At 35.1% G+C, this 15,226-nt stretch overlaps 1 protein-coding gene across 1 annotated transcript in view; it reads left to right on the top strand.

The window, feature by feature from the left end:
* ALK (ALK receptor tyrosine kinase) overlaps positions 1–15,226 on the top strand; it is a 680,353-nt gene that overhangs the window by 554,563 nt on the left and 110,564 nt on the right. The window contains exon 9 of the mRNA XM_081944717.1: positions 5,682–5,851. Within this exon, the coding sequence (XP_081800843.1) occupies positions 5,682–5,851 (170 nt within the window). The remainder of the gene's footprint in view (positions 1–5,681; positions 5,852–15,226) is intronic.

The raw sequence follows: 15,226 nt of genomic DNA, 5'->3' as shown, positions 1-15,226 counted from the left end.
TTCTCTCAGGTTGTCAGTTCAACACTGGAAATCTTGCAACAGCAGAAAAATCCACCCCAATTGGCTCTGTGGATTTAACCTAGCGGTCCTTCCTTCTTTGAATTGCCACAAAAAGGGGAGGGAAAAAAAGCCCTTAAAATGCTCATTTGGTAGTCAGTGGGTAATGATAATCCAGAAAAGCAAAAAGGCAATGAACAATAGGAAGTTGGCATGATTTGTTTTTAATATTGTCAGCCAACATAATTGGAGACTCATACAGCACCAACATTGCTCTGAATTGGCAGGAGAATATCAGCTCTCTGCTTTCTGGCACACTGAAAGGGGGGAAAAATACACAGTTTAGCATCCCTTCATAAATGCCTGTGTCTACTTAGCCAAGCTCACTTTTTTAGTATCCATGGAATGAATGAAATATACATTTTATATATATTGAATGTGTGTGTGTGTTTCATGATTAAATTAAATAATATTGAAATGTAAGTTTCAGTCACATAAAACTACCTGATCTTGAATGTTAAGTAGGGTTGGACTTGGTTGAAATTTGGATGTATTGCCACCAGGAAATACTATAAATATAGACTAGGCAGGGAAAAAACTAGGGATTTTTTTCAGAAAAATATTCTTTAAAAAGGTAATGAAAAACCATTGCTGAATAAACTAGATGGTCTACTGAACTGAGGTCAACTTGAAGGAGAAATCCACATTGCATATTTTGTATATCAGGTGAGTTGTGAATGCCTGTGCTTCAAGTTGATCTGTAGAAGGATCCTGCTTCTATTCACCTACCTTCCTCTGGGACTGGATCCCTTTATGAGCTTTTGAATATCATTGCTGAACTGGTGCTCAAACCATTCCAGTTATTGATGATTCAGTTCTTCAGTCTCCATGGACCGGAAAGGTGTTTGCAGAAAGATTCAGGAATTTATAGCTTCCTTGCCAACCATGGGGCTTCCCAGGTAATGTCAAGCACAATGCAGCCATACTTTCAATTTAATTGTCACCTCAGAGAAGTTGATCTGTGATTGGAAATGGAAGATGTAATTCCTTCTTTATCATAATGACTTCCTAAACTGAATAAAGTTTGTTGCCACCTCCACAATATTTATTTATAATACTCCATGGGCCACTCATCTTAAATATACAACAATGCATGGCAAATTATCAATTTACAAAAAATAAATTAAAAACATTTCCCAGACCAAAATTTAAAAATTATCCATTACCAAAAAAAAAAGGGGGGGTATATAATTATTTTACAAAACAAACATGCATTCATTTGTCTCCCTTGACATCCTGGCCCTAACACTTAGAGAATCAAAAGTTCTTAACAACTTTCCAGAAGGCCAAAAGGGTCAGGGCTTTAGCTTCCAAAGGTTTGATTTACAAATATCTTCTGAACTATTTCCTTCTAGTAGAACCAACAGTACTGATCTAAATGGAGATATGTAAGGTTCCCAACACACATAAAGTTACTGGTCATGAGGCAGGGTTATTTTTACTGTTGTCCCACTTTTTATAAAACCTTAGTAAGACCCTACCTGGAATACTGCAACTAATTTCGGTCACCAGTACAAAAAAAGATGTTGAGACTTTGGAAAAAGTTCAGAGAAGAGCAACTAAGATGATCAAAGGCCTGGAGACTAAAACATATGAGGATTTGGGTTTGGCTACTCTAGAGAAAAGAAGAACTGGGGGTGACATGATAGCACTATTCCAATATTTGAGGGGCTGCCACAAAGAAGAGGGGGATGTCAAATTATTCTCCAAAACACCAGAAGGCAGGACAAGAAACAATGGTTGGAAACTAACCAAAGAGAGAAGCAACCTGGAATTAAAGAGAAACGTCCCAATGGTGAGAGCAATTAATCAGTGGAACAGTTTACCGGGCGCTTCATCACTGGAATTTCTTAAGGAGAGACTGGACAGCAACTTGTCTGAAATGGTATAGGGTCTCCTGTTTGAGCATGACTAGAAGACCTCCGAGGTCCCCTCCGGCTCTATTCTATTCTACATTCTTATATATAGCAGACTATGCCTGGACAGCTTTACGCAACCCCCTACTTGCATCAGTTTTAACCTTCATCCTGCCACTTTTGCCAGAAGAAAAACTTTCCCTTTCACCTGGAGAAGGAAAAATTGTCATGTTTCATTGGCCTAGTGGGGAATCTCTTAAAAGAAAAAAAACATAGTGTTTTGTAAGTGCACTATTGTTCATTTCTGACCAGTTTCTATTCTTTCAGTGGTTGCACGTAGGACGGAGTCGGTGAACCTGTTTTTCAGAGCACAACTTGTCAAACATAGACCCCACAGAGGATCCCACAAAATGCCTCAGACCTGTCTTGCCTGATACAGCAAAAGCTGTGGATTTAAGGACATGTCCCTTTTCTTACATGTAAACATTTGGGAAGTAGATGTGAAACCCATAATCAGAAGGGAGGGAATATTTTGGCAACACTGTATATTAGCAAATAAAAGTTCAGACATTGCCTAGATTGAATTAAAGAACAGCAGAGAAAAAAACATACCTGGACTCATGCTGGTGCAAGGTCAAAAATACCATTTTAAAAGCAAAGCCCAAGGGCATCATTGCAGGCTGCCTCCTCAACAGGATAGAGGAGAGCTGGAGATGGCATCATAAATGACCACTGAAGTGTTGCTTGCCTGCAATTAGCAGGTCACGCAGAAGAGCCCTAAGACTGGCTAAATGAATTTATGCGGATGTGGGTTTGTCATTTTATCAGCAGGCTCCTTGTTCAAGCTGTGCGTGTTAATGTGACTTGCCATGTTTCGTTTCTAATGTTTAATGTTTTAATGAGCATATTTAGCTGGGGAAGTAATCCATTTCTACAGTGGAACTCTCTGCTCTGCTTAGTAATTCAGCTACTGTATAATGCCAGAAAAAGTGAAAAGCACATCATGGAATGCTTCTGTGGAAATAGGCAAAAACAGCTTATCTTTTAATGCAGAGGTGAAACATGTGTGGCCTTCTAGATAATGCTGTATTACAACTCTTAGCAATTTCTGCCAATACATATCAAGGATTGCAAATTTTAATTTATCCATACTAGTAGAATTATATATCCCACATCCCTGTTCTAATTAACCGGTTGCTTGTGAAACCATGAAAAATAAAGAAAGAACTAAAAGTAAACTTTATATGGGAGAAATGTCTTCCAGGCTAGGCAAAGCTATAGATGGATTTAGGGTAACTATTAGGATAATAAAGTATTAGATAATTTTCAAGATCCTACTGTTATTATTATTAAACATAATTTCAATACTGATCATAATAAACCTCTCTGTATTCTAATATTGTTCAGGGTTGTTGTTTTTGTTTTGTTTCTTTGAATGTTTGTACTTTCCTGAATTTTCAGAATTTTAATTTTGTAAATTCCTTGTCCTTTTCCTATTTCCTATTTATATAACCACATGCAAATTTATACTGCACTTTATTGACACTTACCAAAATTGCAAAAGTTTTATTTCATTCTCAAGAAAAAAATGAAGCCAATTTTAAATGGCAAATAGCAGCATTAGGAAGGGATTTTATATATAGGAATAAAAAGGATCACAGAGGGACTTGGTTACTCTAAACCTAAGTGAAATCAGTTAGACTACTTTGGTGTATTGTATTTTAATTAATAGAAATCCAAATACCATTGGAACATAATTGAAAATTTTATAATAACCTTCAGGGGAAAAGATAAAACCATTTTTTCTAATATCAAGAGAGATAACTATATAATTGCTGGCAATACCTTCTTACTGCATTCTTTGTACTTCTCTCTACCACTGCCTGAATACAAAATTATTCATTATAAAAAACAAACCTCTGTATATTTTAACATGTAGTTGTTAAACCATGTCTAGAGAGGGAGGATTTGATATTTAAAAAACCATATGAATATTAATGTACGTTTTAGAAAAAGAGGCATATTTAAATGCTAAGCTGAGCTGAGAAGTCTTCCAGCGTAGTAAATGCCCTGTATTTGATGACAGAGATTTCACAGAGGCCTTGGATGTAGTATCTGATACCAGAACTAAACAAAGTCTGTCCAACAACTAAAATGTATAACGGAAAATTAGAGTTGAACTACCCTTTTATCATATCAAAATATGAGTTCCGAATACTTATCTAATGCTGATGGAAATTGAATGTGCTTTAAGATCAGTCTAGATCAAATGGAACTAATTGTAGTGCTAGACAGGTGCTTATTCAAGATCCAGTCCATCCCTCTAGAAGGAGCCATGTTTAGTGATGCACCTGAACCCAAACTTATCCCTCAATTCTTGGTTGGTAGTACAGTTCAAGTTTAGCATTTGCCAATGGGATTTATCTTCTAAATTAAAGTTCTAAACTGGCCAGTATATCTTCTAAATTAATCTATAATAATGCAGTCTACACAGGTAGAATCTGAAGACAGTACAGAAAATGCAGTTACTGCAGGATATGATGGATTTCTTATTCTAGTCCATCATTTGCTTAGAAGCATTGACACTAAACAATCATATACTTCTCAGGAAAAAGCAAAGCATTCAGTCTTTCCAGTAAATATGTACCGTAAGTGGTTTCTCTTGGGAAAGTCTCAACATGCCCCTTCTATCATATCTTTTGATGAGACTTTGTTCCACCTCAAGGGGAGCTAGGGAAGAGCTTGGTCTAATAACCTCAACATTGGCAAATTCATTTTACAGCCAAGTCCTTCTTTTTGACTCCAACAAAGAAGTGAATATCTCTTTCTTTCAGCATTCCACTTTTTCTGCTTTACTTTGAATTGTATACTGTTGAACTCTCTTTTTACTTTTTGTTGGTGGTGGGTTAATTTTTTTCTTAGAAGTGATTAATGTAACATTGGAAATCATTATAAAGCTTGCTATTGAAAAAGTCTTAGTAAATATAGAAAGGGGTTCTAAGATCAGTTGGAGTGAGACAAGTAAACTCTTATACTGTCTAGAAAGAAATGCATAGCTTTGATTTCCAAACCAGCCAGATTATATAGAAGCTACAAAGTGGGATGCCAATGCTTATTTCCCACAATATGGCATACAGAAGGAATAAGAGCTCAAGGATAAAGCGTTATAACTTTAGGTTTAAGTGGCTAAGAAAGTATTGAAACCCGCATAAGCCATCTCAGAAATGATTACCAAAATAGTTATTCCATCTACTGTATCTCTATTGTGTAAAATAAGGTATATAAGAAAAGGAAGTGGCATTTATATTCCAGGAAATGTGGAACTTTTATAGAAACTCAACATTAGATTACTCTGATGGAGGGGAGAATGAGCACAGATTGGAGCGAGTCACATGCAACCACTGGAGAAGTATTTTCAGCAGTTCTTTATAGTACATGCTTAGAAGAGAAGAGAAGAATTGGAAGGGACCTTGGAGGTCTTCAAGTCCAACCGCCTACTTAGGCAGCAAACTCTATACCATTTCAGACAAATAGTTGTCCAATCCTTTAAAGACCTCCAATGATGGAGCACCCATTATTTCTGGAGGTAAGTTGTTCCACTGATAAATTGTTCCACTGTAATTGTCAGGAAATTTCTCCTTAGTTCTAAGTTACTTCTCTTCTTGATTTAAATGAATGGTGAACATGATTAATTTGACATAATTCAGATAGTTGCTATTTCTTAGCATGCTGTTTTAATTGATTTTGCATACATTTTTTCTCTCTTAGCTTCAGATATCATGGCTCCTCCAAGGCACATTGCTTGGAGATGTCTCCCTCATTCTTGTTGAGAACAAGACTGGAAAAGAACAGAGCAGAAAGCTCTGGCACTTGAATGACCAGAAAGGATTGGGAGTATGGCAAAAGATGATCAGACCTCTCCCTGACGTTTTTGACAGGTAGGATATATCATGCTCCTTCCTATGTCATTTAACAATGAAGTATTGAATGACTGTTGAATGACTGAAACTGCTGATAAGCAATTAAGACTAGTTAAGCTTTTCTCATTTAAATTCAGATTTTACCTTTTTTATTTGAAAAAAGTGTGGTTTTTTTAAAAAAGTGAATTTCTCTTTTTAAAATAGTTTTATTGAACGTTTTAATCTTTAAAAACAGAAAGAAAAACACACAAAAAAACACAAAACATACATAACAATATAAAATAATTATACAGCCTTCTGTATCTGCTTTCAAATTTAGCCTTTATAGTTCTCCATTCTACATTGCCTTCCTATTGCTTTTACCTTGTCCTATAATATACCAATAGTAGTACTAACACTTATAATAATATTAATTAATTTAATCACCATATATTTACATTCTCTATTTTCTGTTTTGGCTTCTGTTTTCTAGCCACCCAAAAAAATGATTTTCATTTACTTAGTTGTCCAATATTTAACATAGTCATAGACAGAAAATATAACTTTTTCTCTACTGCCATTGTTTTGAGAACAATTCCTTTTCCTTCCTCTTTGCGTGGAGAAGAGCATCAGACATGCTTGCCCATAACTCATTCTTTATTTATTCTTGTTGCCTGCTGCTGATGAATGCAGGGATGTTCTTTTTGAGCCAGTGACTGGTTTCATGATGATTCAGTTCAAAACTGCTTCCTTGACCTGAAAAATAATATAGACAGTCACTTCAGGACAGTCACTTTCTAGCATATGATGCACCTCTGGAGGGTCTTACAAAAGATAAATTTTCTGCTGCCTTGCACAGGTTTCTAAAGGGATTGAAATCATAGATACAATGTAGCAGAAATGAAGTCGATATTCTTTTGATCACAGAATGAATACAAGAGACTTAAAAGCTTTAGCTATTGGGGTCTCTGCTAAATATATGGTACTAGAGAACCCCCAAGGCACATGTCTTGTCACACAATTCACCAGTCTGTCAATGCTCAAATCTATAAAAATACATCCTATTTTATAAAACACAGACAAAAGCTCTAAATTGTTACTCATAACATATTGCTGTTTTAAAATAATAAGTAATAATAATTTAGTATTAACCCTTGGGAAACTAAAACATCTAACTCTGTACCTTGTACAAAAGTCTTCCACAAACAATATCACTAAATGAAAATCAAATCCCAATCCACTTTTTTTTTAAAAAAAGTCTGATGCTCTGATGCCTCTGTCATCTTTGGGACATTTACATCTCCCCTCCCCAAGTGGCTGAAGAGAAGGAAAGCTTGGCTGAAAGGTTCCACGCTGCTGTTGTTCCTTATTTTTTGAGTGGTTAAGTATTCCAGGAACAGCTTCATTGTGTTGAAAGCATTACTCTTTCAATGAGATAACGTGGCGATCTAAGGCTTTAATTTCTGCTTTATTTGTAAATTGTAAATTTAACAGCTGAGCAGAAATGGCTGGGAAGAAACATCTTTCAAACCAGTTTGTAAGGACTAAAGCTGAACAGATGGGGACTAATAGTTCTCATGCTAGAAAGAACTGTCAATGTATATAATTTCCAAGGCCAAGAATGTAAACTAAAATAGAAGATAGATAATGATAGATAGATGATAGAAAGAAAGAAAGAAAGAAAGAAAGAAAGAAAGAAAGAAAGAAAGAAAGAAAGAAAGAAAATGGATGGATAGATGATAGATTAGATAGATAGATGATAGATAGATAGATAGATAGATAGATAGATAGATAGATAGATAGATAGATAGATAGGTAGGTAGGTAGGTAGGTAGGTAGGTAGGTAGGTAGGTAGGTAGGTAGAATAAATATAGAAAAATGAATATGTGTTTTTATGTGATTTGTAGGATTTGCACAGCTTCTATTTTGTCTGCATTAAAACCACTTATCTAGTTGTCTTGCATCTGTGAACTTCTCTTGCAGCAAATTCCTGAATGCTAGATAAAATATCTGAGAATCAAGATGTATTGCCTAGCCTGTCACAAAGTCTAATACAGATTTACTGGCTGTGCACCCCATGGGATTGCAGTTTCAGTAGATTCATGGCTATTTTGGTCTTTTTATGCTTCGTGCTGTTTCTCCCAAATTTGCATTTCCCTCTCCCTTTCTTTCATATTTTTTGTCTTACTCATGTATGAACGTCCAGTAAGATTTGACAGATAATTCAAACATAAAATTCTTCCAACCAATCAGGTATCTTTCGCCTTCCATCTCTTACTGATGATATTAATCAATGTGGGTGATGTAGTAATTAAAATATAGCAGTAAGACAAAGCCTACTTTCAGCCACTGAAGTGTATTGGATTACAAGTGCCAGTCATTTTCTCTTTACCCTCACAAGGTTATTATGAGGAAAAATCAGAGAAAAAAATGTCCACCAATGAGCTAATTGAACAATCTGACTATGTGCCATCAAATTGGTGCAAACTGCCAGATAAGAAAGTATTTGGAAGAGATGCTCCATCAAAAGATGGAGTTGAGGCCAGAATTATTTCTACTAGGGATCACAAAAGAAAAACACGGAAAAGGTGGTCTATATTTAGTGCTGCATATTTTAATGGCAGCAAGACTGTTTTTTGCATAAAAATGAAAAAATAAAGAGACTCCCTCGGAACAAGAAATAATAAGATACTGGCTTGCGCAGAAATGGGACGGAATATCACAAAATCCGGGACAAATGGTATCAATGGTTAGAAAGGAGGGGGGAAAAGTCGGGACAGAAAAACACAGACAAATTAAGAATTGGGAAATATGGTATTAAGAATGTATGATAGGTAGGAATTAGATATAGTAGTTACATAAGAAAGGATCAATGGATATGTAATCTGACTGACAACACACACCTATGTAACGGATATAAATGTAATTGTTGTAAGATCTAATCACTATATGGAAATGTTTATGTCAGAAATGTCGCACTATGTCCAATATTTTTAATGTTTATCTAATAAAAAATTATTTTTAAAAAATTGGTGCAAAGTGACCAAATAGATACACCTTCCCTAGGATTACCTCTCCCCATTCTGGCCATCCAGGTCTCTAATGATGTAGTAATGTCACTGTAATTGGATCCATTTGTCTTGCTGTTTTTTTCCCTATTTTCTTTCACTTTTCTCTGCATTATATCTCAGCTTCTCAAAAGAGCAGGTCTTCACATAGTATGTCCAGAATATGACAATATGAGTCTGGTCGTTTGTGCCTCAAGTGAGAATTGAAGAAAGGTGGGATAGAAATCTAATAAAAATAAATAAATAAATAATATTCACTACTTTCTCTATAAAAGAAAAGGGTTTTAGACATCACAGAGGGGTTTATTTGTCTCAGGAACATCTCTATATTCCTAGCTGTCTTCCCCAATGCTAAACTAAAAACATGAGAAAGTTCTGAGTGCTTAAGCCTTTGTTGCAAATAATATATTTACTGTTTGTGTCTTAACTCTTTCATTCAGGTTAAAAACAATGCATATAATTTTAAGAGCACCTTGATGGAGATACTATGCCGAAAATATATTTCATCTTCCTGACTCTTGACATAGCATAGCATAGTGTGGATTAATACAAAAAGCATTCTGTTGTGGTTATGAAATTAATGTATGATATAAAACTATCAGAATTGCCTCCTTTTGCTGTTCCTTGTTGCCTCTGCCCTCCATAGTAAGATGTAGTGGCTTCATTTCTTTTAGTTATCTTCCATTTTTCAGTAGCTTTTAAAAATTCATTTGTCTAACATCATTTATGTGTTGCCAAGGTAACAATTTCCCCCTAAACCCTATCCATTCTCATATACTCCACTTGTGAGGCTCCATTCTGATTCTCACATTCTGTGCTTTCTTTCTAAGTATTTGCATGGTCAAATGCAAATTCATTTATCTTTATCATATTATCATATAGATGCTGTTTCATATTCATCTTTTTCTTAGAAACTTAATATGGTCTATGGAGAGCTCTAAAACAATCTTCAGCATTCAAAGCAAGCTTTTTGAAGGAATTCTGGAATGTGGGAAGCAATCAACAGAACTATTTGAATGGTATAAACATGGTGTTAAGATGCCTGCGGAAATAAAATTGAGAAGTCTTACAGTAAAACTGTTGGGTTTTTTCCATTTCCTCCTCCATTTAACTACACCTGTATAGGTACATAAATTTATTTATATTTATTTGGACAATTTTTAACAGTCTCTATTCTCATGGACTCTCATGACTGAGAAATAGGTTATAAAATTATCAATAGGGATCTTACACCCATCAAATGCTGTAAATCTTTTTTTCCAAATCAAACTCAGCCAGGGATGATTTCAGTGAATATCTATGCAATTTTCTTGCAATGCTTTTCCTGTACTTTTGCTTTATTTGTGGATTTTTAGATGGATTCCCCATCTAACCTGCAGCCTAGATCTCCCATCCAGATACAAATTTTGTGGAAAAGAATTCACCTTCTCTTGGATTTCCTCAAGTTTTCCATATATTTGTCACAAAAACTTATTAGAATTTAGTCTAATATACAGTCTATTCTATATACAGAATATCAATTCAGTTAAACTAGGGGTAGTTGTAGGAATATTCCATTCATCAATAGAGTCTGATTTCGGCCAGCCCTGCCCGATATATATTTCATCAATATTGGGTCCCTTATCACAGTTCTCACCATAACGATACAAGAAAGATCTCATGCCTTCTCAAAATAATTTTCTGATAGTCAAATAATAGTCATTGCTGACTATAATTCTAGACAACGTTTCAAAATCATTTCTAAAGTTTTGGATCTCCACCAGCACACTATCTGAGTCATAGTCTTGAAATGGAGATTTAGAAGAGATGCAATTATCTTGTCAAAATCACTCCAAGAGAACAAGTTAAAATTATTCAAGAGGTTGCAAAATATTTTAACATTGGCCACATTGAAGGATATTTTTAAACAATAGACTCAGAAGTTAATGTTAAGAGTATCTGTCTCTACGGATTGTGTTTAAAAGATGTTATAGAAAAGGAACTGATTTTACATGGCAAGGTTGAGATTGAATTGAAAGTGAATTTTAAAATAACAGACAACAAGAATGACATGGAAAAAGATGTTGCACTGGACATACAAAAGAAACCAGCTGATACAGTGGCAGATTAAGGCTCACTGGTGCCCTAAGCACTGACAAATCTTGGTGTCCCCTCCTTTGTATATACTGTACAAATCTTCATTGGGTTTTTTTTCTCAACTTTGTGATGGCCTCTTGGGCCTGGTGCCCTAAGCATATGCTTAGTCTGCTTAATGTAACCAGGACAAAGAAGTGCAATTTAATCTTTTTGAATGACCAGATGAAAGTCTAGATCTGAATTCCATAAAAGCATTGCAGCATGTCTTGAAACAAGTAATACACCACTGGGATGATGTCTTAACAATTAAAAGGGATATACAAATAACATACTAAGAGAGTGATCTGGATAATTTCCCTATATTGGGTTTACAAAAGAGGTATATTGAAGTTCCGAAGAATTTTGTGAGACGGTGCAAAGAAAAAGTGAAAAGAAATCAAGTTCTAGGATATTATTTGGACTAAAGATCAAAATTGTTAGAAACAAAGGGAAGAAATATTAAGTTGTTTACTTGATCAAGATTAAAATACTTATGTTGTTATCTGTTAACCACTAATGAACTTTTGCTGACATCAGGACTAAAATGAGAGGCTTTAAAGATTTGTTTATAAATAAGAGATGGGAAATAGGCAGAAGAGATTATTTCTTTTATTTTAAGGGAAGATGATAAATTACTAAAATTGTTTAGTATGAATGGGAGAGCCATTTCTTTATATATATTTTCTTTGCTCTGTTGTTATTTTTTCTTTCTTTTTTGTTGATCAACTGAAACTGAGGTAGTAAGTCATGTAGTAAGATAGTGATGCCATGTATGCAGGTTTGTGATAAAGACAAAGGACAAAGAAGTGCAATTTAATCTTTTTGAATGACCAAATGAAAGTCTAGATCTGAATTCCATAAAAGCATTGCAGCATGTCTTGAAACAAGTATTTCATTCTAGGAAAAAAACCTCAAATCTTATTGAGTTATAACCATAGAAATATGAGCCAAAATTCCTGTAAAGTGATGGGTGAGACTGATAATAATTGGTTGTAGCTATGAAAGTCAAATAGTACAGCCAGTTACTAAATCTAAGGGGAGCAATTTCTTTTCTATGATGGCACATCACACATTGGACTTATTTCTTTATGAAATAAATTAAAGAAGCACCAAACTGAAGTGTTCTTTATTCACTCAAGCTCCTGACATGAACATTTAGTGGCAAAAATGAACAAGGCAAAAAGAAATGTGAAAAAAACCTCACATTTTTTTCACAGAATTATGCTAAACAGGCCTGACCCTGCTGAGCTTCCAAACTAGGCCAAGTTAGCAATGTTCTCATTTTCAGATATTTTCTTAAAGATTTCTTTATGTTTTTAGTTTCATTAGGTACCTGAACAGAATAAATGATTCCCCCCTCCTCCACCAGGATCACTGACCTTTTTCAAGGTGCTTTCAAAAGTATTCTATTCTTTATTTGTATATTTAAAAACAAATAACATGGTTCTTGATCAATCCATGATCTAACAGAAATTAAACCTTTCCGTATTGTCCTGGTCTTGAGTGCTTAGACAAGTGGGAATAAATACTATTATAGAACTAGATATCTGTATTGTTCCTGATTATATTCTAACATGGGATAAACAGTTATAATAGAGAGAGAGAACCGGCATTTCATCATTATTATTATTATTATTATAGCCATGTTTTAAGTCTGTACTGTACTTCTGCTGGTTTTTGAATATGTTTTTACAATCTGAATTGCATGTTTTATACATTCACATTTGTGAAGTTCTCGCATGGCTGCTCTGAAGCCTACAGTTATTAAGAATACAACAAAGTTGCCTGATTATTCCTCAGCTGTTAGAGGGATTCAAAACACTAAAGGAACCATTTCAACCTCTACTATCCATCAAAATAGTTGTATCACCCATTTAATCATAAAATCTTTAACTTATTTAGTTTCTGAATCATATTTCACCCAGCAAGTGCTCTGAGTTTCACACAATATTTTCCAATTCAATCAGGTCTCTAAATATTTCCCCTTGTTTATACAGTTCTTTGATACCATGCTACTTATTTCAAGCTATTGAAAGATATTGAAACCAGGTGATTCAGACCATTATGAATCTCTTTTATTATTGACAATCAAACCTTGCAATCTATATGAGTTATTTTCTCTCCATTGAGTGTGCTTTTTATGTATTTTCCTCATCACAAAACATGCAGAAGGGATGAATCTGGATTATTTATTATTCTGTATTTATTTCAAACAATCAGTATGCTAATTATTATTGCACTATCTCTTACTAATTCAACATTTCCTGCTACCTGGACCTGCAATGCCCTGGATGACTACTTTGTCCTCCAATGGCATGCACTTGCACTCCAGTTGTTCTGTATTTATGATACCAAAAGGGAGGAGAAAGAAATACATATGGACAGGCGCCAAACTTGCTGATCTTAATGCTCCAAACAGTAAAGGGAAGGCACTCATAGCTTGGGAGACAAACAATAGCCAAACTAAAAGTGACATTCAATCATATGCAGGTTTTTTGAAATATTTATTTCTAAAGGCAGCCATGGACTCTGGAGTCTGAAGTAGGAAACTGACATGTGGCGGAATGTTTCTTAATCTTTTCTCCTGTAGTAGTTCCTCACTTGTTTTTCTTTCAAGGGGAAAGAAAACATGAAATGTAGGGAAGATAGCTCTGGCAATCTCTGCTCAATATAGTTTCAGTTCATGTTAACAGGCGGTGATGATACAATCAGGGAATGGATATATTAATAGCAATTCACAAACAAAAGAAGAATTTTGGACTAATGATTTCTAAGCGTATGTCACGTTTCTATTTTGCTGTATAGAACAATAATCCTATGGTGCAATTCCCCTAAGCATCATGAACTAAAAATATTTTCCCTATACCTAGCCCCAAATAATTTTCTTTACACATAATTAACTCCCACAGCAATTTATTTTTCCAAAACTGTTATTTTCTTTCAAACCTCTGGAAATGATTTCTTCTTCAATCAAGGAATATCCAATTTGTTGTGGTAGCTGTCTTTCAATGAAGTCAAATCCTATCTGCAACATACTCAGTTCAGCCAGGTTCTCTGTACTTCTTCCTCCAATTTAAATTGAAATGACTTCAAGAATAATGGCATTTAAATTAGTTAGCTGGCCCACCATATACTTTGTGACTATGTCAAGTTTATATTATCTGCTAAACTTTATTGGTGTGTTTATTCACATTTCTAGATCTTATTAATAATAAAAGTACTGCGACATAATAATCTATCTATCTATCTATCTATCTATCTATCTATCTATCTATCTATCTATCTATCTATCTATCTATCATCTATCTGATGCTATCCAACTGTTCATTAAAGATGGCAAACCTACAGAACAACTCAAAACTTTCACCACATTTAATATCCAAAAAGAGGGCTCCAAATCCAAGGGAAATAACCAGACTTTGTCGTTCTTTGAAATGTAAACAGGATGGGAGCCATCTGGACCTCTGGGCCACTTCTTTCCAGAAATAAGTACTGTGAGGGAAAGGCACAATTCCTGGTTCTGATACATTTGATTGAAGTAACATGCTTGCCAGTCTTATCAGCTTAAATTGACTGGGGATAGGCAAACATCCAGACCCTCTGCTACTCTACTCTACTCTATTCTATTCTATTCTATTCTATTCTATGGCATTCGGGGGGAAACTGTTCTTGTGTCTAGTTGTCTTGGTGTGCAGTGCTCTATAGTGTCACTTTGAGGGTAGGAGTTGAAACAATTTATGTCCAGTATGTGAAGGGTCTGTAAGTATTTTCATGGCCCTCTTTTTGACTCATGCAGTGTGCAGGTCTTCAATGGAAGGCAGGTTGGCAGTAATTGTTTTTTTCTGCAGTTCTGATTATGCTCTGAAGTCTGTGTCTGCTGGGCTTTATAGAGCATAATCAGCATCTTGACTGGACCCAGAAACAAACTACAACCTTTATAGCTTGCAGAAGGGTCACCCGGATTATATAGGCATGCCAATTACAAGTCCATGCCATTGCATTCTGGACCAGTCTAAGATTCTGAATGGTCTTCAAGGGCCCTCTGTGGTTCAATGTATGGCACATTGCAATAGTCAAGCCCTGAGATAACTAAGGCAGGAGTGACTGTCTGGAATGTGTTTCAATTGAGGAAATAATGCAACTAGTGTACTGGATAAAGCAGGGAAAAGCCCTTCCTGGCAACAGTTGTCACCTGCTCAAAAACAGAAGCTACATATCTTTAAAACTTCTG

This window comes from Natrix helvetica (genome assembly GCF_964273705.1).
Source record: "Natrix helvetica genome assembly, chromosome: 2".
In the NCBI taxonomy this organism is placed as follows: domain Eukaryota; kingdom Metazoa; phylum Chordata; class Lepidosauria; order Squamata; family Natricidae; genus Natrix; species Natrix helvetica.
Note: the sequence above shows the minus strand (reverse complement) of the source record. Positions and strands in the feature narration are given on the sequence as shown.